At 39.3% G+C, this 26,104-nt stretch overlaps 1 protein-coding gene across 1 annotated transcript in view; it reads left to right on the top strand.

The window, feature by feature from the left end:
• The window catches only part of NPHP3 (nephrocystin 3), a gene marked incomplete at its 5' end in the record, with an annotated part of 1,580,737 nt that overhangs the window by 490,331 nt on the left and 1,064,302 nt on the right, over positions 1-26,104 (top strand). Inside the window, one exon of the mRNA XM_044060401.1 lies at positions 9,606-9,720. Coding sequence (XP_043916336.1) covers positions 9,606-9,720 — 115 coding nt within the window. The remainder of the gene's footprint in view (positions 1-9,605; positions 9,721-26,104) is intronic.

Raw genomic sequence — 26,104 nt, 5'->3', positions numbered from 1 at the left:
TTATTAATTGCTAGCCACAACTTCTCTTCTGGTTGAAAAAAAACATGCTTTCCAGGTTTCTTGATCTAAGAGGAAAGTTATGGTTTGTGTAAAACTTACATCAGGAATGTATCCATTAACAATTGTGTAAAAGGATTTTGTCCTGGTGCTCTGAAGCCTTCACCATGGCCCTTGCAGGTATCTACTAATCAAATGTCATTAGTACATCCTGGACTATTGCATTTCTTTTTGTTTTGTTTTAATCAAACTTTTGCTTTTTCTGCCTAACAGTCTTGTCGGACTATGTAGTGGAAGTGTAATAATCACATGAGGCTCTCCACAATAAGTACTGTGTCCGACAATGAAATCTTGGTGCTATCCTGGATTATTTTTTTCTGAAGTGCTTCATACATACATGGTGATTAATATGTAAACAACAAAATTTCTTCATCAGATGCAGAATGTGTGCAAGAATCATGTATTTGCTTCTGCTTGTATTCCAGATTGTGGACATTGTGCATTTAAGTCCCCAGAATAGTTTTGTCTTGTTGCATTGCTTATGCATCTCAACTAGACAAAACCCAAAATTAATCATTACTCTAAAGTAAAATAATTCACCTTTAACTTCTCTTCCTTCAGCTCTCTGGCACCCGTGCTTTTATTCACCCCTGTTTCACTAATAGACTGAAGCCTAGCTTTCAGTGTTCTTTAGCAGCTAGGACTGTTTTTTTCCCATATGTTTCTTGCATGGTTTATATGTCTTTTAACCTACATTTTCCTTCATTGCATAACAAGTCTAGGAGAGTATCATTGCAGGAAGCATATATGTATGATGGATGCTGGCCCGGTTCTTGATGGTCTATATGCGAGTCTCCAAAACATTTTTGCCTGCCTTGCTACACTACACCGTCTTTTAATCCATACTGTACATGTCAGAAAACCATAATCTTTTTCCCAAAAAGAGAGAGCTGGCTTTCATCTGCTCTAACCCTTCCTCCATATCCAACCTTCTGGAGCCCATGCAGCTACCCACTCCTATGTTACTGATGTTATTCCTTAAAATCCTTCTTCTCTGCATGATTTTCATTGTGTTTTAGCCCCACTTTAGTCACTCATGTTCAGTCCACCTTCAGATAGTTGTGCCCCTTTCTCCGTGTATGGAAGTTCTAGATGCATATGCCCTCCTTTTCTTTAATATTTGCCAAATGTTCAGTCATAAATTTTATGGGTTTGCATCTCTTTATTGAAAGAAGTTTTTGCCTGTAATCCTTTGAGTGTAGCCTGGTTAGTGAGTAGGAATTATACACCACCACTACTTCCTTTTTGTTTCTTTCTAATGTTCTGTTGTATCGCTTCTGTTTACTTACTCTGTTTTCTTCCATATGGCAGTTCTGTGACATTTTGCATTCATCAAGGGTAGCATCCAAGATCAGTCTTATTTAATGACTGCAGATGCAGTATTTTTATGTGCAGAATGCATGGAGGCTCAATAAACTTGTTTTTCTTGCATAACTCCAGGCTGCCTGTGGTTCCCAAGTATCTTCTGTTTTGTTTTTGTCTTACCCTTAGTTATCTGGTTGCAAGTTTTTGTCATTTTGAAAGTGTCACCTTGCAGACTGTTCTTTAGTTGCATCCCTCTTAAAGACACTGAAATGGCAGGATCCAGAGCTAACCCTTACATATTCTGAAACCCCTTCCTGTTCCTTTTTATTAGAATGACTGTCTCTTACCAGCATCTGGTTGGATCATGTAGCTTTACCCCATCCCATTTAATAGTTCTTCATTTAGAGAAGTCTGAGATTATTTGATGTGTGTAGTAATCTTCGGAAGAACTTATACTGTTGGTCATATTATATACAAGTCTCTTGTTTAACAAATGCCATATTAATTGCATGTTCTTGTTACTACCTTGTTTCAGCATTTTTATTAGAAACACTCTTGGACCTTTGCATTTGCACCCACTGTACCTTAGATTCCTGATTGGATTCACCTCACATCTTATTCTGTGGGATCCTTCGGATTGTGTAACATTGTAAATCACTTTCAGATGGATGTCCTAAAGTTTGAGTCCCATTGAGTGTGGTGCATGCCTTTTTTTGTGCCATGCATGGCATTTATGCAGTTCACTTAGAGGATACGCTCACCCCCAGTGGTTCCCAGTTTTTTCCATTTGTTGATGCATTTCATAGCACTTTGTAGCAGTCATCATTTTGAAAATTTCAGTTGTACTACCCAAGAAGAATAGTCCCACCTGTAAGAGTGATAGTTAAGACCACCACATACACTTGTATTTCCTAGGACCAGAACACAGTGCAAGACTGGTTCATAGACTGACAGATGTTCTAGAAAACAGTTTGAAGTCTTTTGCCAGCACTTGGCATAAATGGAAGGAAGCCAAAGTAAATATTAGATGATGAGTTTCTTTAAAGATTGCAGCTGGGGATACTGGCTTAAAGAATGCCTGATGAGTTTACTGAAAGATTGCAGCCAGGGGCACATCAGGAAAAAGTTAATTTGCCAGCAGCCTGAGACTAGGACTTCCAAGTCTTGCTTAGTTTCAAAATCCATTACTCCAGCACTTATCTTTTACTTCTCTTATTTAGATGTCACCACCCTCAGTTTTCATTTTTGGGTGTGCTAACATGTGGATATGAAGAGAGTGTACCTCTCAAACGTGGAATTCAGTGACCTGGGATATTGAGTCTGTTCACCTTCTCCTGAGTAGCTGCTCATCGATAAGGGCTGAGCTTGTGCCTACAGGCCTGCCCTTTCCCTTACTTGATCTTTTCACGCTGAATTTGATAACTTCCTGGGTACATGTTAGTAGTTGGAGACCACCATTCACCAGATAATTCAGTTTCTCGAGCATATGAATTGTCTCTAGAGTTGACTTCTTTCCTTTATCCTCCCTTTAAAGAAGCTTAATGCTACTCATTGTCAATTGGAGATTGAAACTCTTCTCATTCTCTTGCATTGGGTTTGCTGTTGAGTATATAAACTTTGTGATCTAGAAGCAAATGGACTCTGTCTTAGAAAAAATGTTCCTCTTTTCCAGGCCACCTTTTCAGAGTGGATTTTGTTGCTACATATTTATCTTAGAGCAGACCCTTGAGTCATACCCTCAGCATTTGTCCAGTCCTCTTTTGAGCACAAGAGTCCAGAGCCTTGAGTACATTTGTAAAAATATACATTCCTCATCCACATTAGACTATAGATCCTTGAAGTGTCAGTCTCACGCATCCCATATCCAGGTGTTTGTTTTTTTATCAGGCCCTGAGGAAGTTATCTTCAGCTAACGGATTCCATTGAGAAGAGATCCCTTAAGCATCTGCCTAATGCAAACTGTAACCAGACTTTATTTTTGATCATGACCTGGAAAAAACTGTCCTTTGTTACTTACTTTGGGGAGGACTTAAGAATTATTCTGTGCAAGGGCTTTAAGGCAGGATTTGATGAAACCCGTTATAATTTTGGCACTGTGAATCCCAGAACAATGTCTTCAGGGGACTTTTTTTTTTAAGGATGATTTATCTTTGGCTCCTTCTCCTTTCAGAATTTCCAGTGAGAAATACTAGAACAATGTTTCAGGGTGTTGTCTGTGGTTCTGATTCCTCAGTCAGAAGATCCTTAAGAATCTCTAAATAAGTGGTTAAAAGTATCTCCATGATTGTGGACATGAGAACTTGTTCTCCTTGCTACTAAAATTTCTACTACTTTCTTTTATAAGAACAAAACTAGGTATCAGAAGTGGCAAGAAAGGCTTCAGCCGTTCATCATTCTGTTTGGCTTTTGCCCATGTCTGACAAGATGGCATTAGTTCGTATGACCTAGCAACAGTCCTAGGTATTCCTCTAGGGACTAATAAATTAGAAGGCTGGTTGAGTTTATCCCGGGATGGAAGACCCCTCAACATGGGAGATGCAAGTTCTAGACACCATTAAAGAGGATCATGACCTGGAATTTATTGGTTCATACTTGTCTTGTTCTGATGAACTAGGTAGCATCTGAAAAGTTAACACCACATTCATGGTCCTGCTTTTATTAAAGGGATTATTACAGAACAAGCTTTTTATAGTTCATCAACCTATATCCATTACTGTAGCTTGCTTTCCTTTAACTTAACTAAGAACAAATATGTCAGGAAAAAAATCCTTTATGTTATATTACTTGTTGTTCTGTAATATGAGTGATACTTCAACATTCTCTAGCTATAACTCGGATTTTACTTTTTATGTAGCACTTTCAGTAGTCCTTTTCTTCTATTACACTTCCAAATTCAGACTAATTTTGAATGGCTAATGCTTCACCATATTCTAGTTATTGCTCAGATGTATGATTTTATGTGGTCCTTTCTTTAGGCCCATCACTTTGTGTGCATTTACTTATTGCTTAACACATCTATGTCACTGGACTTTCAAGATGGCTGCATATAGATTAGCAGAATTATTAGAGCTGTACCAGCAGGAAAACTGCAGTTGTGACAAAAAAGCCCCTAAAGCAATCTGATTGGATACAGTATAGTTTACTGGCTTGTAATTACTCTGTATGGATGCCAGCAAAGAAGAAATTTGGAGAACGTAACCGAAAATCAATAAGAAAAGAAGAAGAAGAAAAAAAGTCTGGCTGGAAAGAATTTTGCATCTGTTCAGCAAAAAGCATTTTGTTTCACTTTTGGTACAGGAGGTGACTTCCAGTAATTTAGAGGAAAAAATAAATCAAATGCACTCAGAAGTGTTCAAAATAAACAAAACACTAAGTAAATATATGCAATAATATAAAAGGCTGAAAAAAGTAGAAGAAGCTTTGGCAGCGAGCTGATAAAACTGGAAAAAAAACAGAAGTTGAAATGAAGAAAAGGCTGACTGAGCATGAAGCTTTTCAAGAAGAGTTGTTTCAAAAAATAGTTAAAAGATAAAGTGTGTAGAGAAAATCTGAGATTTTCTGGTTTACCAGAGAAATCAAAATGAACAGACTCTAATAATTTTATGGAAATACAAATAAGCAATGAGGCTGGTGTTCTACACCAAGATTTGTTAATTGAAAGGGCACATTGTGTGTATGCCCCAGACTTGGCCATGAGAAAACACCCAAGACCTATATTACTAAAGATGCAGTCAAATCAACAGAGAGGTACAGTTGCCAAAATTGTGGCAGAAAGGAAATGTATTAAAACTGATGGCAAGAGTGTTCATGAAAAATGAAGCGAAGCAAGTTTATCCAGTTGAGGGGCTGGTTTGAGATTTGAACTGCTGTACCCAGCTATCTTCAGAACATTTTTCCTGGGGAATTAGACCTTTTTTGGATGCAAAACAGGTGGCTGCAATACAAAAGCTTAGCCCCCAAGTGGAATGAGGTTCTGCTCTACATTTATCTGATAGTAGCAAAGCTGTGAGAGAGACTTTGCCAGTGAAACCTTTTCAATTGAGAATGATTGGAATTTTGTTGACTGCGTTAAACCTGTGGGTGAATTGTAAAGCACATATCCCACTGTATTTCATTAGTGTTTAGAATGACACTGAAGGGACTGAGGAAGTAACAGTAAGTACAGTAGTATTTTTTCTTAATAGTTGTATAAAATTTAATTCTATACATTACATGTTATATTATAAAAAAAATTTATATTTGGTGCAGTCAGGTATTTAAAATATGAGGTGGGGTGGATGCTTATCAGTCACTGCTAATAAATTTTAAAGACAGTAAACTTCTTAATTGTAATGTACCCATGCTTTTACTGTGGCAGAGTGAGAGGGGCTGAAGAGAAGCAAGTTAACATTATTATAATGTTATGATCTTGGAGTTCTGGGGTGTGGGTGTGGAAGTGTATTGACTACATTATATGTATAATTAAAATAATGATTCCCCCCTATTTTACGTGGGTGTTTATCCAGAGTAATGTTCTTGGTTTAAGCTGTAGACAATTTGTTTTAGACAATTAAGCTTGGAAAATGAGATAGCATAATGAAATGCATGGAAAATGGCAGTTTATTGTATTTGCCAAGTCATTCGCTATTACTTTTCCATTAGCAAATGGTCTAAGTGGGGAAACAAATAGTCTACAGGTTCAAACAATTAACCATCAGAAGTTTGTTTAACCTGTTCTAAATAAAATTTACAAATGTTCTTTCACATATCTGAAAGGTTATTAGATTTTTTCTTGCTGCGAACTGCTTTTACTTCGAGAAAAGCTGTCTGCAGTTGCTTGCAGTTATTCATCAGACCTCTGAACACCCTGTACTTCATATAGTTCTCTTTTCACAATGTAATTAGCATTTAAAGGTGCATTGGCAAAACAGTTCCATTAAAAATAATGAAGTTTGAAACTGTGCGAAGTGGATAAGATATACAAGTAGTTGCCTTCCTGTCAGCCTTCATACTTTTACTATGACGGTGCACAGTTTCTTTATTATTTAAAGGTAGCCAGTGCATTTTTTTCTTAAGGCTAAAAGTTAGTGTTTACTGAAATCAAGCAAAGTGTTTTTTCACATTTGGGAGGGAATGTAAATAAGAAAAAATCCAGCAATCCAGTATAAGAAGGAACACATGCTCTAGCCATGTGCTTTAGCATGGGTAACCTTAATTTTAGAATAGGTAATGCCTGTGGGTGCTGTCTTCAGTTTGAGGCAACTGCTCCTCTCTGGAGGGATAAACTTTCTTACTTGAAAGTATAAATTGTGGTGTATGTTTGCAAGTTAAAAGGGGATGAGATATTCTGAAAATCTGTATATTTTTTTGTGTGTTTTCACTGAAGTAAAAAGTTCTGAAAATGTGACACTGGTTCAATTGGAGATGACAGACAACTAAATAAGATAGCCTGCAAAACATTAGTGAGTGCATGTAAGCTAAAAGATTGAAATATACATTCAAAGCAACTGTCATGTATGATAGGTGGAAGGAATAGCTTTCCATCATAATGAGTACACTGACCATATTATTATGAAATGTTAATGACTTTACATGTATTGACAAAGAGTGTTGAATTAAATCAGGAAATGTTGGTTGCAAATAATTTTGCAGGAGACACATCTGTACAAAAATGAGCATGTGAATTTGATAAAGGATTTTCAAAGTGGGCCTTCAGCAGGATCGGTTACAAAGGAAATGGAGTAGTGATACTAATAGCTAGAGGGTATCCAATAATGATGGAAGTGGAAAAAAAGACATTAATGGTAAATTTGTGATAGTAAGGTGGTGTAAAGCAAGAGGATTATATTGTATTTATATTCCACAAGAGTTACTGTTATGGAGGAATTGTGGAAGAAATAATCAGCTTTCTGTAGGGAATATTTTAGGGGTGGGGACTGGAACTTAGTTTACAGTAGTGAAGGTATATGGGGAGGGACTAGAAAGGAAAACAATACAGGGTGGATTTCTGAAGAAATGAATGAGAATATGTGATGTGGAAGATGTGAATTCAGTAATAGAAACTCAGACTGAATGTACATATTCTACAAGGTACAACAGTTTGTGTATTTAATTGAAAGATTTGACATATCCAGTAACTATTTCAGGTCATGTGTCATTAAAACCCAAGATAAAGATGCAAAATGAAGTAAAGCTGAGACACTGGCATTTTCGTATGTACTTAAGAAATGTGTAGCGAAAATGATTAGAGAGTTATTAGTTAAGGTAGAAATTTTTTTCAGAAGGGAGAGCTAGTCAGTTGGGTAAAATTAAAATGGAGCTCAGAAAGAGGATAGAAATAAGAGTGGGAAAGAATAGGAATTATTTAAGTGGTTGGCAAAGGCTAGAGTACTACAGAACAAAAGTAATCTCTCAGAATAGGAAAAGGAGCTACTGCTGAGTGCTGATGGGAAAATTAGTGTTTGGATAATATGCATGAGTTTAGAAAGGTTGTGGTTAAGCAACTATTTTTAATATCCACACCAGACCACAACTTTTTTAGCACAGTGACTTAGGCAGCAGAAAGTAGAAAGCATTGTCACCAAATTTAGTGAGCCTATGACAATAAGAATAACCAGAGATCTATAGATGTGTTAGAGATAATGTGTCAGTTTTATGAAAATTTGTATAAATCAAGGAACTGTGGTAACTAAGAAAAGGTCCAAACAGAAATATTTATAGAAGACTTACTTATGCCATGGTTAAGATGAGGCTCAACAATTAATAACCATACAAGAAGAGAGGAGGTAAAAATGATTATGTATAATCAATCACCTTGAGTGTCTTGGGGAATAGCTGGTATTCTTGTGGAAGTTTCGAAGTTGGAAGTGAAGAATGTGATGATAATGGTTTGAAAGATTTTGTTTATAGGGTTTTACTTTAAAAGGAGGGGAGGTAGCACCAGCATTTTGGAAAAAAGCTGTGATGGCTGTATTACCCAAAGAGGGTAAAAACCCTTCAAACCTAGCTTCATATAGACCCATTTCAATTCTATGTCTATTCTAGCTAAGAGAATGGGCAAGGTGTTGCCATAATTGATAGATATGGATCAGTGTGGTTTTGTGAAGCGGAAGCGAACATTTGACAGTACTAATAGAACTATGATGATTCAGAGGAAAGCAGAATGTAAGAAAAATTGCTGCTGTTGGTGGGCCTTGATTCAGAGAAAACATTTGATAGTCAGCAGGGATTTTATGTAGAGCAATGGAAACATTTGCTTTCCCCGATACAGAAATAGTACCAATTAGGATGATATATGTAGGGCTGGAGACCAGAATTAAGGTGGAAAGGCTACTCTCTCAGTAGCTGTTTGAACAGATGAACAAGGCAGGGGCATCTTCTGCCCCCTTTATTTGTTTTATATTTAGAGCCATTAGTAAAGAAAATAAGGGAGACTCTAATTCACAGAAATAGCTGGTTTGTTAATCGTGAAAAGTTACCTTTGTTTGCAAATAATATTTTGCACTTGAAAAATCAACATTATTTCATTTTGGTAACCATACAGGCCTCTGTACTCCCATGTAACACCTTGTTTCTGCACAAACGCATTAAGTTTCTCTAAGTACAGTTGTGTCCTCCTTTTAAGGAAGATAGTCATTTTCTTTTGGGGGAGTGTTAAAACTATAACCCTTGCCTCCCACTTTGCTGATTTTAAATATCCGTAGAACCATTACATTGTGACTAAAAATCCACCACATGAAAACATACCTTATATGTGTCCAGAAGTGAGTATTGTGTTCCCGCCCTCTGTTTCTGCTGCACCTGCTCATTTTCTAGTTCCATCCTGTTTTGCAGCGGAATCTTTTGTTAGTTATTAAGCAAATTCTTCATTTTATAGCCTTGTAGTTTCATGAATTTTCTTACAGGTGATAATCACTTCAAGTGGGCGGTACAGAACTGAGAAGTTGGGATTAGCATGTCCATCTCCCCATGGCAGAGAATGCCATCTGTATGTCCAAAGGTAGCATGCTGCTACACAGACAGGAGTACCAGATTTTTGAAGAGCTATGCAAGAGCTAAGATGCATGTACCCAAAATATAATGTTGTGCCATTTGTGAAATGCCCATTTCAGAGGTCAGGTGATGTGATGAGGATTTATATGTATGTATGTTATTTTTTGCAATGATATAATAGGATCATATGGATTTTAAGTGCATCTGTTCTTCTTTCTGTATTAATCTGCCTAAACATATAGCTTGTATATCTAAATGTTGCCTTTCTTTAGGATTGAACTCCAGCAGAAGTGCTCACCAAGCACTCTAATACTTTATCATTTTGTTGGAAGACCTCTCTCTACCAGTTCAGAATCATCACTAATAATCAAACGTTTCACTTTAAAGGTACAGTACTTAGTAACATCATTATAAAAAAGTTGGTCGTATTGAATGAAAATATATCTGCAGTAAAAATCTATCATTTTTATATTGTAGTGATCCAAGTGCAAGTACTAAGGGAATATATTGCAGAATGCAGTAGGTGCAGTGGTAGTGTGACCGTAACCAGGCAGGGAGCTGGGCTGCAGCTGTAACTTGCAAACCGTAACTGGGAGATGATTCCAGAAGACAAGGATTCTGATTTAAAATAAGGAATCTCATGCTTTGATAACACACATACATCCAGCTTTCTGTACATGCATTGGTACACAGCAGTTTTGTAAATACATTTTCCACTCTCCATTTAAATATTCTCATTTCAAGACTGCCTTAATCTTTGGGTGGTAATATCTAATTGTATGCAGATGCCAAATATGTGATCATTGCTTTGGTGCTATCAGCATCAGCAATAAACTCAGTTCATTTCATGTCACGGTTTGCATGATGTTGAAATAAGGCAGTAGGAAACAGAAAGTTTCAAGCTTTATTGAAGACTTTTCCCACTCTTCTCATAGTTTGATGGGTTTGTTCTGTATGTTTAGACTTGGCATCCTCTTATTCTTTTTGTTAATCTGTAAAGTGTTTGGTGGTGCCTGTCCATAATTTTAAAAAAGCAAGCAACATGAATGTGTCCATTAAATTGAAGTATAGCAGAATTCTAAAAAGCTCAGGGAGAAGCCAGTATGTAATAGAAAAAGTAAACTGGTTTGTTTTCATTATGGAAGATTGTTGCACCCTCTCTCTGTCCACTTTAACATTTTAACATTTGTGGATGAAGACAATAAACTGAATAAGTAGATAGGAGGCATTTGATACTACTGTGATGTAGCCATCAGTTTGGGGTTACTTCGTGGATCTGGAGCAGATTTACACTAGAGCAGAATAAACCTCTCGTTGGTCATCTGCTCACAGGATACACACTAATTAGCCGATTGCTTCTTTCCAGTCTGTATTATTAATTATTAATCTCTGCCTGACAACCACTGCCACACCTAACCAGCTGTCATCTCTCTACCCATTCTGTTATTTTCATTTGTTCCGTCTTAAGGCAGTCATTTCACCACGTGCTATCTAGCAGAGGTAAAAAGTTTTAGTGAAGTGCCGTCTTATGGCAATTGATGCAAAAGACAAGAGCTGACTGGTTTGGTAGACATAATCTGAGCGGCAGTGGGGGACTTAATTTTGGATGCAGGCCTGCCTCCCTATCCCTTTGTGACCCCCACATGCACACCACGGAAGTGGTTATTATTGTGCTACTACTTGGCCTTATTGAATAGATACTGCTTGCTTTGACCAAATATACACTTTGATCCTGCATTTGCATTGTTCTCCCTCATTTGCTAAAGATCAGTGCAGCAATGGTAAGATCACAACCTTCTCATCTGAGATGGTAAGCTAGCATAGTAAGGGATTTAGTCTACTATGCAACAGAACCAGTATGTTTTGAGTACCAGAAATGATCACTTATAAGTCAGTTTTATGAACAAATTGTATTTAAAGTCAGGTATTTAATGTGTGCACAGTGAGTTAAATGAGTTTCCACCATTACAAGAGCTCACAGAAGAATTTAGAAAGTGTAAATTTGCAGGATAGCAGTAGAGCTCGAAATGAGTAGACAGAGTAAAGTTAATCATGAACACTTGTGCAAGCATGCAAGCATTGAATATGTAGTTGATGAGTACTGAATGAGGTGTGGCTTTCAAGTGTGGTGAAAGTAAATGTCCCGCAGTTAATTGTGTATATAAAACTGTGGGAAAAGTCACTTAGAAGTGTAGAAAATTATTTATTTCCATTGCAGTTACATAGATTGGGACAAAGTCAGTTCTTGGATGCTAGTTGGTATGATTTAAGTATTGTGCAAGAAAAAAGATACAGAAAACTGTTGAGTAGAGAATTAGTTGAAAATAGTGAAGAAAAAATGAAAATTAATAAGTTTATTTTTTGATCAGTTAGTGACTGAGTATAATGTAATGTCTGGTCAGATATCTGAAGCATTGCCTTTGAAATAGAATAAACTGAAACCACTCTTGTATAATTCGCTTGCTTGTTTTGATCATTGTGTACAACTCTTGTGGCGTAAAGTATACTTATATTTGAATGAAAGAAAAAAATGATTTGTATTCCATATTGCTGATATTGCTGATGGTCCCGTGGTGGTGGTGCTGCGGTAGCGTTGTCGCCTCATAGTAAGACGCTGTCCGGTTCGATTCTCAGCTAGAGCGTCTTCTGCGTGGAGACATACGTGAATGGGCATACCTTCATTGAAGGTTGTGCGTCAGGGCTGGTAACTCGGCACGTAAAAATCAACTACCAATCATTAGCAGACCGGAGTTCCGCTGTGGCGACCCCTAACCGGGAAAAGCCGAAAGACAACAACAACATTCCATATTGCTGATATAGTACTTTCTCCATCATATTTGGTTATTTGACTTCCCAGAAGCTTGTCATGCTGAAAAGAATTTCCTCTGGGAATGCATGATTTACCCTATGGTTTTGGAAAGACACGAGACTGACGAATTGCTTAAAGAATATTTACTTGCTTGAGCATTGGGCCTTTTGCTAAGAGTTTATTATCTTCAGATAAATATTGCATTGTTACCAGTACTACATCCACCAGGAAAAGTTCCAGTGGCTTTGATCCACCAGATCATAACAGTACCGTACATGGAGAGCAGTTTCAGTTTTGAAGTGATGCAGTGCATTTTTGCCATATTAGAAGCAAGATTTTTCTGTGCTTGATGCAGATCAAGAGTTTGGCAAATTAAGCTTGATGAGAATAAGTTCCAAGTTGCATTATTTTAATTCACCAGTGGTAAAATACACATTATTAAGACTTACTTTTTGTGAGCCTTCAGCACCTGAAGTGCCTCAGGGTGCTGCTGTGCAGGTCATCTGGAAGCTTGATGGTTTACTTAATGCAGTTGATGCTGTACTTGGTGTGAAGACAAGACCAATAAAGAACGTAATATCTGACTGTATTTTTAGAGAAAGAGAGAGAGTGAGACAGAACAACTTCAAGTTGTACAAAGTTTAAAATCAGAGTTACAGAGTTAATATACAATTTTTACCACTGGAGTGCTTAAAACCAGACACTGAGAATGGGCAGTAGTGCAAATACCTGCTGCAGAGGACAAAAAGCAGTCATGATTTTTCAGGAACTATGTAATGTTTTTCAGAGTTTGTTCCAGATATATCTGATAAGTTTTCCACTGAGGAAATTGTTGGAACTAGATACAGTGGATATAAAAAGTTTACACACCCCTGTTAAAATGCTAGGTTTATGTGATATAAAAAGAGACCACAATAAATAATTTCAAAACCTTTCCCACCTTTAATGTGACCTATAACCTGTACAATTCAATTGAAAAACAAACAAATCTGTTAGGGAAAAATATAAAAAATAAAAAACGTACAATACGCTGGTTGCATAAGTGTGCACACCCTTAAACTAATACTTTGTTGTATGTGCACACTCTTAAACTAATACTTTGTTGAAGCACCTTTTGATTTAATTACAGCATTCAGTCTTCATGGATACACACCTGCCATCAATTAAAGAGACTCTGATTAACCCCGAATAAAGTTCAGCTGACCTAGTAGGATTTTCCTGATATTTACTCAGTTGCCTGTTACAGCAAAAGCCGTGGTTCGTAGAGAGTTTACAAAGCATCAGAGGGATCTCATTGTTGAAAGGTATTAGTCAGGAGAAGGGTACAAACAATTTCCACAGCATTGGATAAGTCATGGAACACCGTTAAAAAATGGAGAAAATATGGGACAACAGTGGCATTGCAAAGAACTGGATGTCCCTCCAAAATTGATGAAATGACAAAAGGAAAACTGGTCAGGGAGGCTGCCAAGAGACGTACAACAACACTGAAGGAGCTGCAGGAATTTCTGGCAAGTACTGGTTTGTATACTACATGTGACAACAATCTCCCATATTCTCCATATGTCTGGACTATGGGGTAGGGTTGCAGAACGAAAGCTTTTGCCAAGAGACGTACAACACTGAAGGAGCTGCAGGAATTTCTGGCAAGTACTGGTTGTGTACTACATGTGACAACAAGCTCCCATATTCTCCATATGTCTGGACTATGGGGCAGGGTTGCAAAACGAAAGCTTTTTCTTACACAAAAAAATCCAGGCCTGGCTAAAATGCAAAACAATACATCAGGTCTCCTAAAAGCATGTGGGAAAATGCGTTATAGTCTGAGACCAAGGTTGAACTTTTTGGCCACAATTCCAAAAGGTACATTTGGGGCAAAACCAACACTGCATCACCAAAAGAACACCATCCCCACAGTGAAGCATGGTGGTGGCAGTATCATGCATTGGGATTGCTTTACTTCAGCTGGAACTGGGGCTTTAGTCAAGGTGGAGGGAATTATGAACAGTTCCAAATACCAGTCACTTTTGGCCCAAAACCTTCAGGCATCTGCTAGAAAGCTGAAGAGGAATTTCACCTTTCAACATGAAAATGACACCAAGCATACATCCACATCAACAAAAGAATGGCTTCACCAGAAGAAAATTAAAGTTTTGGAGTGGCCCAGCCAGAGCCCAGACCTAAATCCAATAGAAAATCTGTGAGGTGAACTGAAGAGAGTGGTGCACAAGAGATGCCCTTGCAATCCAACAGATTTGGAGTACTTTTGCAAGGAAGAATGGGCAAATATTGCCAAGTCAAGATGTGCCATGCTGATAGACTCCTACCCAAGAAGCCTGAATGCTGTAATTAAATGAAAAGGTACTTCAAAGTATTAGTTTAAGGGTGTAAACACTTATGCAACCAGCTTATTGTACGTTTTTATTTTTTTTATATTTTCCCCCTAACAGATTTGTTTGTTTTTCAGTTGAATTGTGCATGTTATAGGTCACATTAAAGGTGGGAAAAGTTTTTAAATGATTTATTGTGGTCTCTTTTTTTTTATCATAAAAACCTGGCATTTTAACAGGGGTGTGTACACTTTTTATATCCACTGTATGCAATGGTACTACAGTACAAAGCAAATAGAGTTTTAAAATGATTAATAGAAGCCCCAACATTATTTTGATTCAAATAAATCCGTCATGTTGTAATTATCAGTGAGGGAATGGCCTAAGAGAATTCTGTGAAGATAGAAGTACAGACCTATACTGTATTTATTCAAATAATACCCTAGTTTTATACAAGGCTTGACATTTAAGGCTGTTAAACGAGTGGTGCCTAATAAACTAAAGAAAGAAGTGCTGGCAGAATACGTTTGTCGCACTTAGAAACTGAAGTATAAAGAAATTGTCTGCAATATAGTGTATCAGAGATGGATGTCAGTATAAATAGTGCAAGACATTTGGAGTTGTATATTGAATTATTCTTTTGTAATTTTTGCTGCAGAAAACCTGTAGACACCGCTTGCAGTGTAGATAGGGTTTATGTATAGGTGCAAATGAAAGACTACTTCAGTCTTAGAAAATGGGAAACTGCAACAGTATAGTCTTGCTTCAGTAACTGCTATCACAAGATACAAGTTAACCTCACATGTTCAGCTTCACAGACCATAGCTTTTGTCTAACATACAAGTTCAGTATTGTAGCATTATCAAGCATTATATGTCCAAAACACAAGTAGGGTGACTTCTACCTTCAAGCTCCTGTGTTGTGGGAGGGGTGTTTTGTATCCTGTTTCCTCCATTCAAACTTAACTTCCCTGAAGACTCCTTATCTCACTCCTTCATTGTCATAGGACTCAGAAAAAACAGGAGTCTCCAGTGTTTGGGAGCTACCAAACTTTAAAAATCCCCAGAGACAGTAGTTTATTGTTTATTCCTGTGCTGCCTCTGCCTCTGTTCGCCAGCCTAACGCACCCAGTATATTTAGCAGTTATGTCACATAATCTCATATTATTTTGATTTCCTAGCTCAGCATCCTTCTAAGCTACCACCTGCTACTGCCTCGTATAAAATCATCTGTTTGAGCCCCTGTGGATGTATTGCATGCCAAGTAGATAAGATGGCTGTGGCCTAGATGGTACATAATTCTAAAATTATATAGCTGGAGGATTAACACCCAGTGAGAAAGCTTAACATTATTATCTTTCTGTCTATAAAACCACTGAAAAGGGGCATGACCTGTAATGAGGGTGAATTCTGTTCATAGTAAATATTTCAGGGTGCTGAGTGCCCACTTAGTTTCTAGACAGTCCATTTTTACTATATCTTTTTGTCAGCATTGCTGAGTTTTTGGCTGATATAACAGAAATGGTTTTCTTCCCCATCTGCTCTCCTAGACAACACTACACCAGTGTCCACTTTGGAGACACTGTTATGTATCAGAAAACGTTTGCAGAAGTCAGGGGCTACCAAAATACATTCTGAACATAGTGGATTTTTCAGTTCCTAAATGGTTGTTCTGCTTCTTTTATTCATTGAGGTTTCAGTGGAGTCCTGCAATTGGTTAGGTCAGTCAGGAGGCTAAAGATGGTAGCAGAGTCTGGGACAGATTTGTGGTAATAGTGTGCCAAGCCTAAAAGTGCCTTAAACTGCCTTTTTATCATTGGCTTGGGCCAGTTCTTGACTGCTTCACCTTTTTCAAACTGGAGCTTCTCAATCCCTCTGCCTGTAATTTATCGCAAATAATGTGTTTCTGGCATGCCTAACTTACATTTAGCTAGGTTAGCTGTCAAGCCAGCTTGGAGTAAGGAATTCAGAATGGCTTGAATTTTATGGTGATGACTTTGTGAGCTATCAGAGAATATTACAATGTTGTCTTGGTAGGCTACAGCATACCCAACATGAAGTATTAAAATGTTATCTGTCAGACTCTGAAGTGTTGAATGTGCTTTGTGGAGACCAGAGGCAGGATTCTGTATCGGGTGTAAAGAGTGGTGTCTTTTACTTTGCGTTTGGAGCTAGTGTGATTTACCAGTAACATTGTTAACATCTGTAATGGACAGAACTCTAGCCTTGCCTAACTTTTTTAAATAAATAAATTCATACACTTGATGCATGGAATATGAATGAAATTTATAGTTGCTATATTTAAATTTCTAGAGTCATTGCAAAACCTTACAGATCCATCAGGCTTGGGCACCTGTAGAATGGGGCTGTTCTACTCACTTTGTCATTCTTCTGTGACACTGTGTTTAAGCTAATAACTTGGCTTTGGGATTTTGGTACCTGATATGTTTTCATATGAGTTTTTTTTTTACCGTGCATAGTTTGTGTTCTGGATTAAACGGGTTCTACCAGACAACTCTAAAAATATCTCCTTATTCCTGAGGACAAATGCTTTTTACTTCCTGTTTTGGAGACATGGATAATATCTACCGTTTAACTTCTTGATATGGTATGTGAGTTTTGACTTTCTTACAAACATATGTATTTATGGAAGCTTCAGTTCCTCTCCAAGGTTTCAGAACATTTGATGTTATTTTGTCCTATCTCACCTTTATTCTTACAGTGACGAGTTCAGAGCCGATCCTTGGCTCCGACTCGGCTGAATACTTAGCTGAAAGTCTCATACTGGCTCGTGGCAAGAAGGTATCCCACAATGCAGTGGTGTAATTCCCCAGATCTCATTTGCCACTTTACGAGGTTGGATGCGCTCATCTTGGCTATGGCTAAGTTGTTAATTTTTTTCTATTATCCTTTCTAAAGTTGTTATATTTGTGTGTGTGTATATATATATATATATATATATATATATATATATAAAACTAATATCTTATTATATTTAACTTGTGCCTTCTTGCTGCGCCCTGTTAGGTAGTGATAGTTTTTTTCCACAGCTTTTGCCGTCGCTTTGTAGGCCCTTTTGGTATCCCTAGTAGTGGTTGTTGTTTGTCTGATAGTTTCTTTATAGCTCGTTTAAGTTAGAGAGCTATTCGCCTGTTTTAGAGGGCTTGTAGTGTATTATTGTCTTGTCCAGAAAATAGAACTGTTTGAGTCAGTGGCGGCTGGTGACTTCAAATTAAAGGGGGGCTGCAGGAGACAGCTGAATGGGCGGGGCCAAGAGGAAGAGGTGTGGTGAACTAAAAGAGGTGGAGCTATGTTGCAATAGGATCAATGCTGGACATACTTATTTACATGAAATAAATGCTCAGTCAGTATGGCAGATATTTAGGGACTGCAGAACTGTTTTGTGTAAGGCGGTCACGGTGGTGCAGCGGTTAGCACCAAGGCTGTGTAACCTCAGACTTCGCATACTGAGAAGCAGTAGTTTGGGAGTGTAAGGGGATTTTCCCTGCAAAAGAATTCTTTAAGTCAGTGTTTTAAGACATTAACTTTGTGGGGTAAATGTCATAATATTTTGTGATACAGTAGTTTGGGATTTCATCAGTACTCATTATACAAAGAGGAAGGATCATCTTCAAACAATATTCAGTAGTGTTTGTGAAACTTTACTCTGGTACTTCAGCACACATCCTACACATACAGATAAAAAGATTATCATTGTAATGAAATGAATCCATACTTTTTCACTACAACTGCCACTGTGTGTATGTTGCAAGTGCAACCAGGGTAGGTACTTACATGTTAGTCTAAACCTAAATATGCATTTGTCTACAATGAAGAGCTTTACATCAGTTCTTCAACATGTTAACTTTTATGGGACTAATACTGTAATACATTGTGTGACATGTTTTGGGAGTAGATAAAAAAAACTAATCCTTGTTATACAGACTGGAAGGATCCTTTCCAAAAAATGCAAATATTATTCAGTAGTGTTATTTGAAACTCTAATTCAGCAGACATCCTTTACTATACAGTAGATAAGATTCCCATTGTAATAATGAGGATCCATGCTTTTACTAACAGCTGTAACCCACAATATACATGCTCCAAGTGTGACCTGGACGGTCATTTTTAAGTCTAAACCTAAATATGCACCTATCTTCAACAGATGAGGTTTTTCCTTCAAGATGACATTATTTTTCTTCATTCAAGCATTACGCCTAACAACCCTACAAACATTTATTTTTACAAGTGCAGAGAGGAATTTGTATGTTTACAACAGATGGAGGAATATGGGAGACTGTGTTAGAATTGAGGCAGTAGTCTCCAGTAATTCATCCTACTCAATCCAAGTTCTGCAGGTTTGATGAGACTACGCAAGCAAAATAGATAACTTACAGTTTACACGAGCACTCTACTGTGAATAGAATCTTCTCAAAAGTATGTTGAAACAGACTTGACATTAGATATTTAGCAATGCATCCTGTGGATGTAACGTTTAAGATACAGCAAACTTGCTACTGACCTTTGTAACAAATTATGAGTCACTCAAATGCATTATAATACCTAGGTTGTGCTGGTTCTGAACAAAAAGAGGGACTACAACCAGTTTCACTAAGCATTTTTTTTTCATTCAGAACACTTCTCTGCTAGGGAGTGTTATTATGTTTATGATTTTACAAACACCACAAGCAACTAAGCAAGAAAAAGGCAAGTCTGCAGAAACCTTCATTGTTTCTGTGGTACCTTTTGCACCCAGATTTTCAAACATAATTATAGTTTTACATCCAAGGTCCAAGGCTATTGTTTCTGTGGTACCTTTTGCACCCAGATTTTCAAACATAATTATAGTTTTACATCCAAGGTCCAAGGCTATAATGAAAGCCTCTCAAGATTTTGACAGCCTTGGCTGTCCACAGTTCCTTTCCGCACAGTGCTTGAAGGTAAATGCAAAACAACTTAAGCAGGTAGGCATGACTTGAACACTGAATCTCAGGCAGCCAGCTTTGTAGTGTAGAGTAAAACGTTCTCATTAGTAATACTGGTGACCAGGGTTTAATTAGCAACCTCGCATACCTCTCAGTCTCTTAGAGCAAGAAATCTGGACAAAGCCATAAATAAAAGTAGGACAAAGACCCCCAAAAAATGTGTCTGTATACCTTGTATACATAAATACCCAGTGTGCATGAATCAACCTTGTTAACCTGAATGCTCAGTGTGCACACTCATATCTTGTACATATGTTTGATGTACAGTATCTTTGAGGGAATGTATGTTGAGGAGGACTGAGTTATCAACATTTCTGGAAAGTGAGATAAGTTATCATTCTAAAGCATTGTCTTAAATATGAGGGTGAGAAGCAAGCTCCCAGTGCAGGGGATGAGCTTGCTAATGGCCCACTGGCTTGAGAGTATTTGTTACATTTTGGGCTAATACGCACCAGGCACCTCATTACAGACAGGCACTAGGTAGCTCTGCGGAGTATAGATCAGCTAATTCTACCAATGCCTAGACATTCTGCATTAGGTAGGACCAGCAAACTCTTATAACACATTTTGTTTCGATGCATTCTTCAAAGATAAGCTATGAACATGCAAGCAAGTTGTCTGGTCTTTGCACTGCCAAAAGATCACTGTCACATCTGACTTTTTAAGGTTAGCAATCTCTACTAGTAATGATAGTTATCCAAATGATATTTCGTAGTGTTCAAGAATGGACAATGTCTCAGGTTACACATGGCATAGCTTAAATGCTACATTTTGTCCCTGTGATACAGAGTGCCCTGTGAAACACTCTGTCTGGGAAATACAATGCAATGCATTCGACTGAAACAGTGCTAGTACACTGTCTTGAAACTTGTAATGGAGATAGGTTGGAAAGCTTGATATTTATTTTCTAACAAAAGCATTTTATCTGTCAAAACATGCCAGTGACATTTTTTTACAGTCGTGTATAAAATGCATTTTAATTGAATGGCATTCTGTAATGGCCTGAGAAAGTTTCAATCATTTAATTGAGTGAACTTAATGAAAATATACCCAAACTTTTTTTTTTTATCTAAATATAATAACATTTCCATGTAAGTGATATTTACTTATTTCAACATTCACCTGTGTGTAAGTCATCTGCAAACAAGACTCAAGCTTATGATCAATATCAGTTCAGTGGCTCATCTGTTTTGTTTACATATTTATAAATGACTAAATGTATAGTAACAATTATTTAATTTCATTTGGATCAAAGCCATATGCCCAAAGATGCAGTTGGCTGGGACAATAAAAAATAAAATGTATATTGTACATACCACCAAGAAGAAAACTCTCTGTACTGTACTCTACTCTGTTCGTCGTCTTCTTCTAACTTATTGTTCTACTTCTTTCTTCACTTTTCTTCTTCAGCACAGCTTCCAAAAATTAATATAGTTAGGCCGCCCAAAAAAATATATAAAAATAGGTAAATCCTTAGAGTTTGACCTTCCCTGTGTGATTGACTCAGTCACGATCACGAATCATTCAGTCCACAACTGAAACTGTTTGATTCTCGCTCTTTTCCCAGCACATAAAGCCCGGGAAGAGAGCAACAACCAATCAGCTGCATTTAGCCCAAGCACGTCATGTACATCCTGCAGACATCGCAGTCCGAACCCCTTCCAATTCTATGTGGTTTGGAACTGCATAGACTGCTGGGCATCACACTGATGCCTTAATTAGTTCACTGGGCTGCAACAAAAACAAAAAAAAAGTCTTTATTTAAAACCGCCCCAACCCGAGGCGGTTAAATTGCGCATGCGCGTACTTGCCAAGGCAGGAAGGAACTTGCCGAGTCGCAGACTCAGAAACAAAGTAAACAAAAAAAAAAGAATACTGTCTACTACACAAAACACAAAAAGGTACTTTTTCTTTTTTTTTTTGCTGAGGGGGCTGCAGTCCGATGCTACAAGCTGCCCCTGGTTTGAGTTAGAGGGTCTATTTTTCTTCCCCTGGTTGTCGTTCCTTGTGTTTGTCCTGTAGTATCTGTTGGTGTAGATTCATTAGCTTCATTAGTCTAAGCTAAAAATGTTTTCTTGTTTTTGTTGCTGTCGCCTTTGGGGTCTTACCTTAAATATGTCCAAAGATCCAAAAGAAAGAGAACATAAGCCTTCGGGCTTTAAAAAATGTCAGAAGTGCTCACAAAAAATGTCTATCCCAGATGGACACGTTATATGTGTTTATTGCCTTGGTGCCATTTATCTCCAAGAAGACTGCACCTTTTTGTCATTCTTTTAGTGCTAGAGTACTTCAGGAAAGGAGAAACAAGTTGATTCGGAAAGGGCTCTTAAAGCCTTCTTTTGAGGAAGCCATCCATAGTTCTTCTGTCTCTTTCCTCTAAAAAGGATAAGTCTCAGAAAAGACATTCGCCTGCAACTTCGGCTCAGTCGGAGCCGCCAGTCAAACTTCCAAAAATTTCCAAGGCTACTATTTCCTCGGCTCCAAAGACCTCGGAGCCATCGGAGGTAATTTTGGTTGCATGCCTGGTACTTCGGCTCCAACACGTTTGGAGCCGCAAGATACCTCCACTCAGAGCCGGTCTATGGATATTTCACCGGTTTCTCCAACGTTGAGATCTCCAATCTTTCATAGGTCTCGCTGTCCATCCCTGTCTTCCAGGTCCACCAGCAGCTTATCAGATGATGATGTGGAACAGGTGGTGCACAGACTCCTGAAGTTTCCGGCACTGACTAAATTGTTCTCAGTTCCTACCCATTTGGTCTCTGAGCCTACTGTACCCACTGTTGTTCCTCCTCAGAGCCTAGCTGGTCTTTCGGAGCTGGAGTACTTAGTACCTGTTACTGTGGATCTGTCGGTTCCAGGACCCTCTTTGTTGTTCACAGAGCCAACATCTGCTCCGACTCTCTCGGTGCCGTCTTGGGAGCCTGAGAGCCGGGGTTCCCTGATCAGCCCCGGGTGGATTCTCTGCCCCAATCTTCTTCGGTGCCGAGTTTACCACTCAGAGCGTCAGCCTGGTTAGCTCAGCTCCCATATCAGCCTCTGGTCCAATCTCATTGGTTCCGGTGCCTTCCTCTGTCTCCTCGGAGCTGAGGGAGTCTTTGGAGCAAGCGGCATCCACCTTTGAGCTGATGAGTGTGTTGTCTACCCATTCAGCACCACAGAAGGATACTAGTACCCGTCCCCCTAAGGCACTGGCTACTGTCTCAGCACCACACATTCCACATGACAGCACAGATCCAGAGCCTCAGGATCCCCCAATGGGCGAACCCCTCTCCTCTGAGGCCTCCCCAGAATATCCTTCTGAAGAGCCACCTCGGAAGAGAACCTGCAAGAGGAAGCATGTTGACTCCCCAGATGAGTCCGTCACTTCATACACTGACCTTGATGAGTCGGAAGGGTACCCACAGTTGTCCTCTGATATCTCATTTCCAGATATTCCAGAGACCCTCAAGCAAAGAGGCAGCTGGCAGGCCACCACCCCTTCTGATGAGGAGTCAGTGGACCTGAAGGCCTTTAGATCTCAACCTTCAGCCTCCTGGCAGCAGCCACCAAGAAGGAACTTGCAGAGACTTCCTCATCTGTTCATCCTCCGAATAAAGACCCTGGAATGATGGACAGATATGGGAAGCGTGTCTTTTCATCAGCGACTTTCTCACTGCGGTTACTGAAATACTTATGCCATTTTACAAGGCTACAAAGAGATCTCCTGAAAGAGCTAGGAGATACTCTACAAGGTTCATTAGCTGCGGTGGGGAACGAGAAGGTCTCCTCCCAGCTGTCAACCTTAAATTCCACTGCCAACTCCTTCATGAGGCCCATATCCTACGCAGTAGGTGGAGCGAGCAGGGCAGCGGGTTCCGGAGTTTCCCTTAGGCGAGACTCCTGGTTGCACTTGTGCAATTTTGCAAAGCCCTTTAAGTCTACCTTTACTAACGCCCCTTTTGATTGTTCCTCACTCTTTAGACCCAAAGTAAAAGACACTAACGTGGTGCGGGCAGGAAGGGAAAACTCTCTCTGCCATTGGAGTATGTTTTTCTATACCTTCAAGGCCTTATCCTAAAGGCCACAAGAGCAGAAAAATGTGGTTCAAAAGATCCCAGAGAGTTTTCCAGGATGCGCAGGATGATACCTTCCCCAGAGGCAGAGGGGGAGGTAATAATGGTAGACACTGCCCTAGAGGCAGTGGAGGTCCACAGAACCTGGGTGACCGTGATTCTTTTCGCGGATGCCCTTATCAGCGCTCCTGAAAGGAGGCCCGACTGCTCTACTCTTTAGGCAGTCGGGCGACGTTTATCAATGTACCCAGAAGCCTACCAAAATATCACACAAGACAAATAGGTACTAAACCTAATATCCAGAAGATACTCCGTCCCTTTTTCCATCCCTGTTCCACAGACCAAAATAATCCCAGCTGTTCCACCCAATTTAAGGGAACAAGCAACTATAGAGATTCAAAGGTTGCTCCACAAAAGAGTCATCCAAGAAGTCCCCGCAGACCAAATAGGATTCGGAACTTACTCAAGATTCTTTTTGGTGCCAAAAAGAACAGGGAACTGGACGCCCATATTAGACCTAAGCAAGTTAAACGAATCTGTCAAGGAAAGACGATTGGATGTGCTGTGTAGACCTTCAAGATGCTTACTACCACATACAAATGGACAGGACATCAAGAAGGTACTCGCCAGCTATTACCAGTTCAGAGCTCTGCCCTTTGGTCTCACTACAGCCCCCAGAGTGTTCAAATGTATGGCAGAAGTCGTGACTCACCTGAGACGTCTAGGATTCCTAGTGTTTCCCTACCTAGACGGCTGGCTCCTATCTGCCACCACCAAGCATCTACTTCTACAAGCCAGGAATCTAACTTTGGACATCTGCAATCAGCTGGGCATTACAATAAACTTTCTAAAATCTGCCTTGTTGCCCTGTCAACTTATTACATTCATAGGCGCAGATCTAGATACCTCCTCCATGGTAGCATGTCTTCCAACAGAAAGAGTTATAGCACTCAGACAGCAGATACTTCACCTCCTTCCCAAGACAAGAGTGAAAGCAAAGATAATTCTAAAATTACTAGGAACAATGGCTTCCACGATTAAACTGATCCGTCTTGCCAGAATGCACACGAGCGTCCTTCAATGGCTATTGTTCTCCCAATGGTCACGTCAAGAGCTTCCGATGTCTCACTTGATCAGAATAACGGAATCTTGCAAGAACAACTCAAGATGGTGGATACACTCCACTCAGGTGACAATAGGCAGACCCTTTTGTTCCACATCAACCCATAGCTACAGTGACCACGGACGTTTCCCAGATAGAGTGGGGGGGCATTTTCTGGGAAGAACAGTCCAAGGTACATGGCAAGAACACAAGGCTCACTTGCATATAAATGTTCTAGAGATGAAAGCTGTGCTTCTTCTGTTGCAAGCACTTCCTGTAGGGACAATTACGATACAGTCAGACAATATGTCTGTGGTTTGGTACATAAACAAGCGGGGGCAACCAGATATTACCATCTTACCCCCTTTGTCGAGAAGCCCTATGAGTGTGGCAATGGGCAGTTTCTTCCCAGAGCTTTCTAATTGCAATTCACATTCCAGGGAAGTCCACAGTGATAGCGGACAAGCTGGGAAGAGCACTCCTAATGCCTCACGAGTGGTCTCTCAATCACAATGTAGCGGAAATGATTTTCCGAGCATGGGGACAGCCTTGCTGCGATCTCTTTGCCACTCCAATGAATGCCAAGTGCAGCAACTACTTTACCCTAATCCCCCCTCCGGGGGAGACCCCGAGGGAACCACTTGCTCACAATTGGCCCTTGGGACTTCTTTATGCTTTTCCGCCTTTTCCTCTAATACCCAGAGTAATTCAGAAAGCACAGTACTTGGGAAGCAGGATAATTCTCATTGCTCCTTATTGGCCTCACCAAGTTTGGTTCCCCCTTCCTTTGGCCTCATGTTTAGGAGAAGCCTTGGACTCCAGACCCACTGCCAGATCTACTGACTCGTATGTCAGGGGAGCTTCATCCTTCTCTCCACACCCTAAAATTGACAGCTTTGGCTGCTCCACTTCCCAATTTAGTCAGGCTTCACAATTTCACTCCTACAGTTAGACATATCTTAATGTCCTCACATAAAGCTTCCACTAGAAAGCTGTATTCTAGTAAATTGAAGAGGTTTTCCTTTTGGGCTCAAGACAGGAACATCGATCCCTTTTCTGCACGTATTCATTCTGTTCTAGAATTTTTGGCAGAACTGTTCCAACAAGGTTCAGCTGCAGCAACCATCATGGTTCAACATGCTGCAATTTCAATTTTTCACATTGGTGATTCTGCTTCCAACTTAATGTCACGCAGTTTGTGTAGAGCCTTCTTAAAAGGTGCCTCCTTATTAAGATCTCCCTTTAAGGAACCCCCCTCTTCCTGGGATATAAATTTTGTTTTGTCTCATCTCACCTTGCCACCTTTTGAGCCGTCTTCATCTTCAGCCCTCACGTTCCTTTCCTGGAAGACCTTGCTTCTAGCGGCTATAACTTCTGCTAGAAGAGTGTCAGAATTGCAAGATCTTTCTATTAAACTGCCATATTTGATTTTTCAAAAGGATAGGGTATCCTTACATACTAACCCATCCTTTCTACCTAAAGTTTTTTTTC

This window comes from Protopterus annectens, chromosome 2.part0, assembly GCF_019279795.1.
Source record: "Protopterus annectens isolate FY-2018-M chromosome 2.part0, PAN1.0, whole genome shotgun sequence".
Classification (NCBI taxonomy): domain Eukaryota; kingdom Metazoa; phylum Chordata; order Ceratodontiformes; family Protopteridae; genus Protopterus; species Protopterus annectens.
Note: the sequence above shows the minus strand (reverse complement) of the source record. Positions and strands in the feature narration are given on the sequence as shown.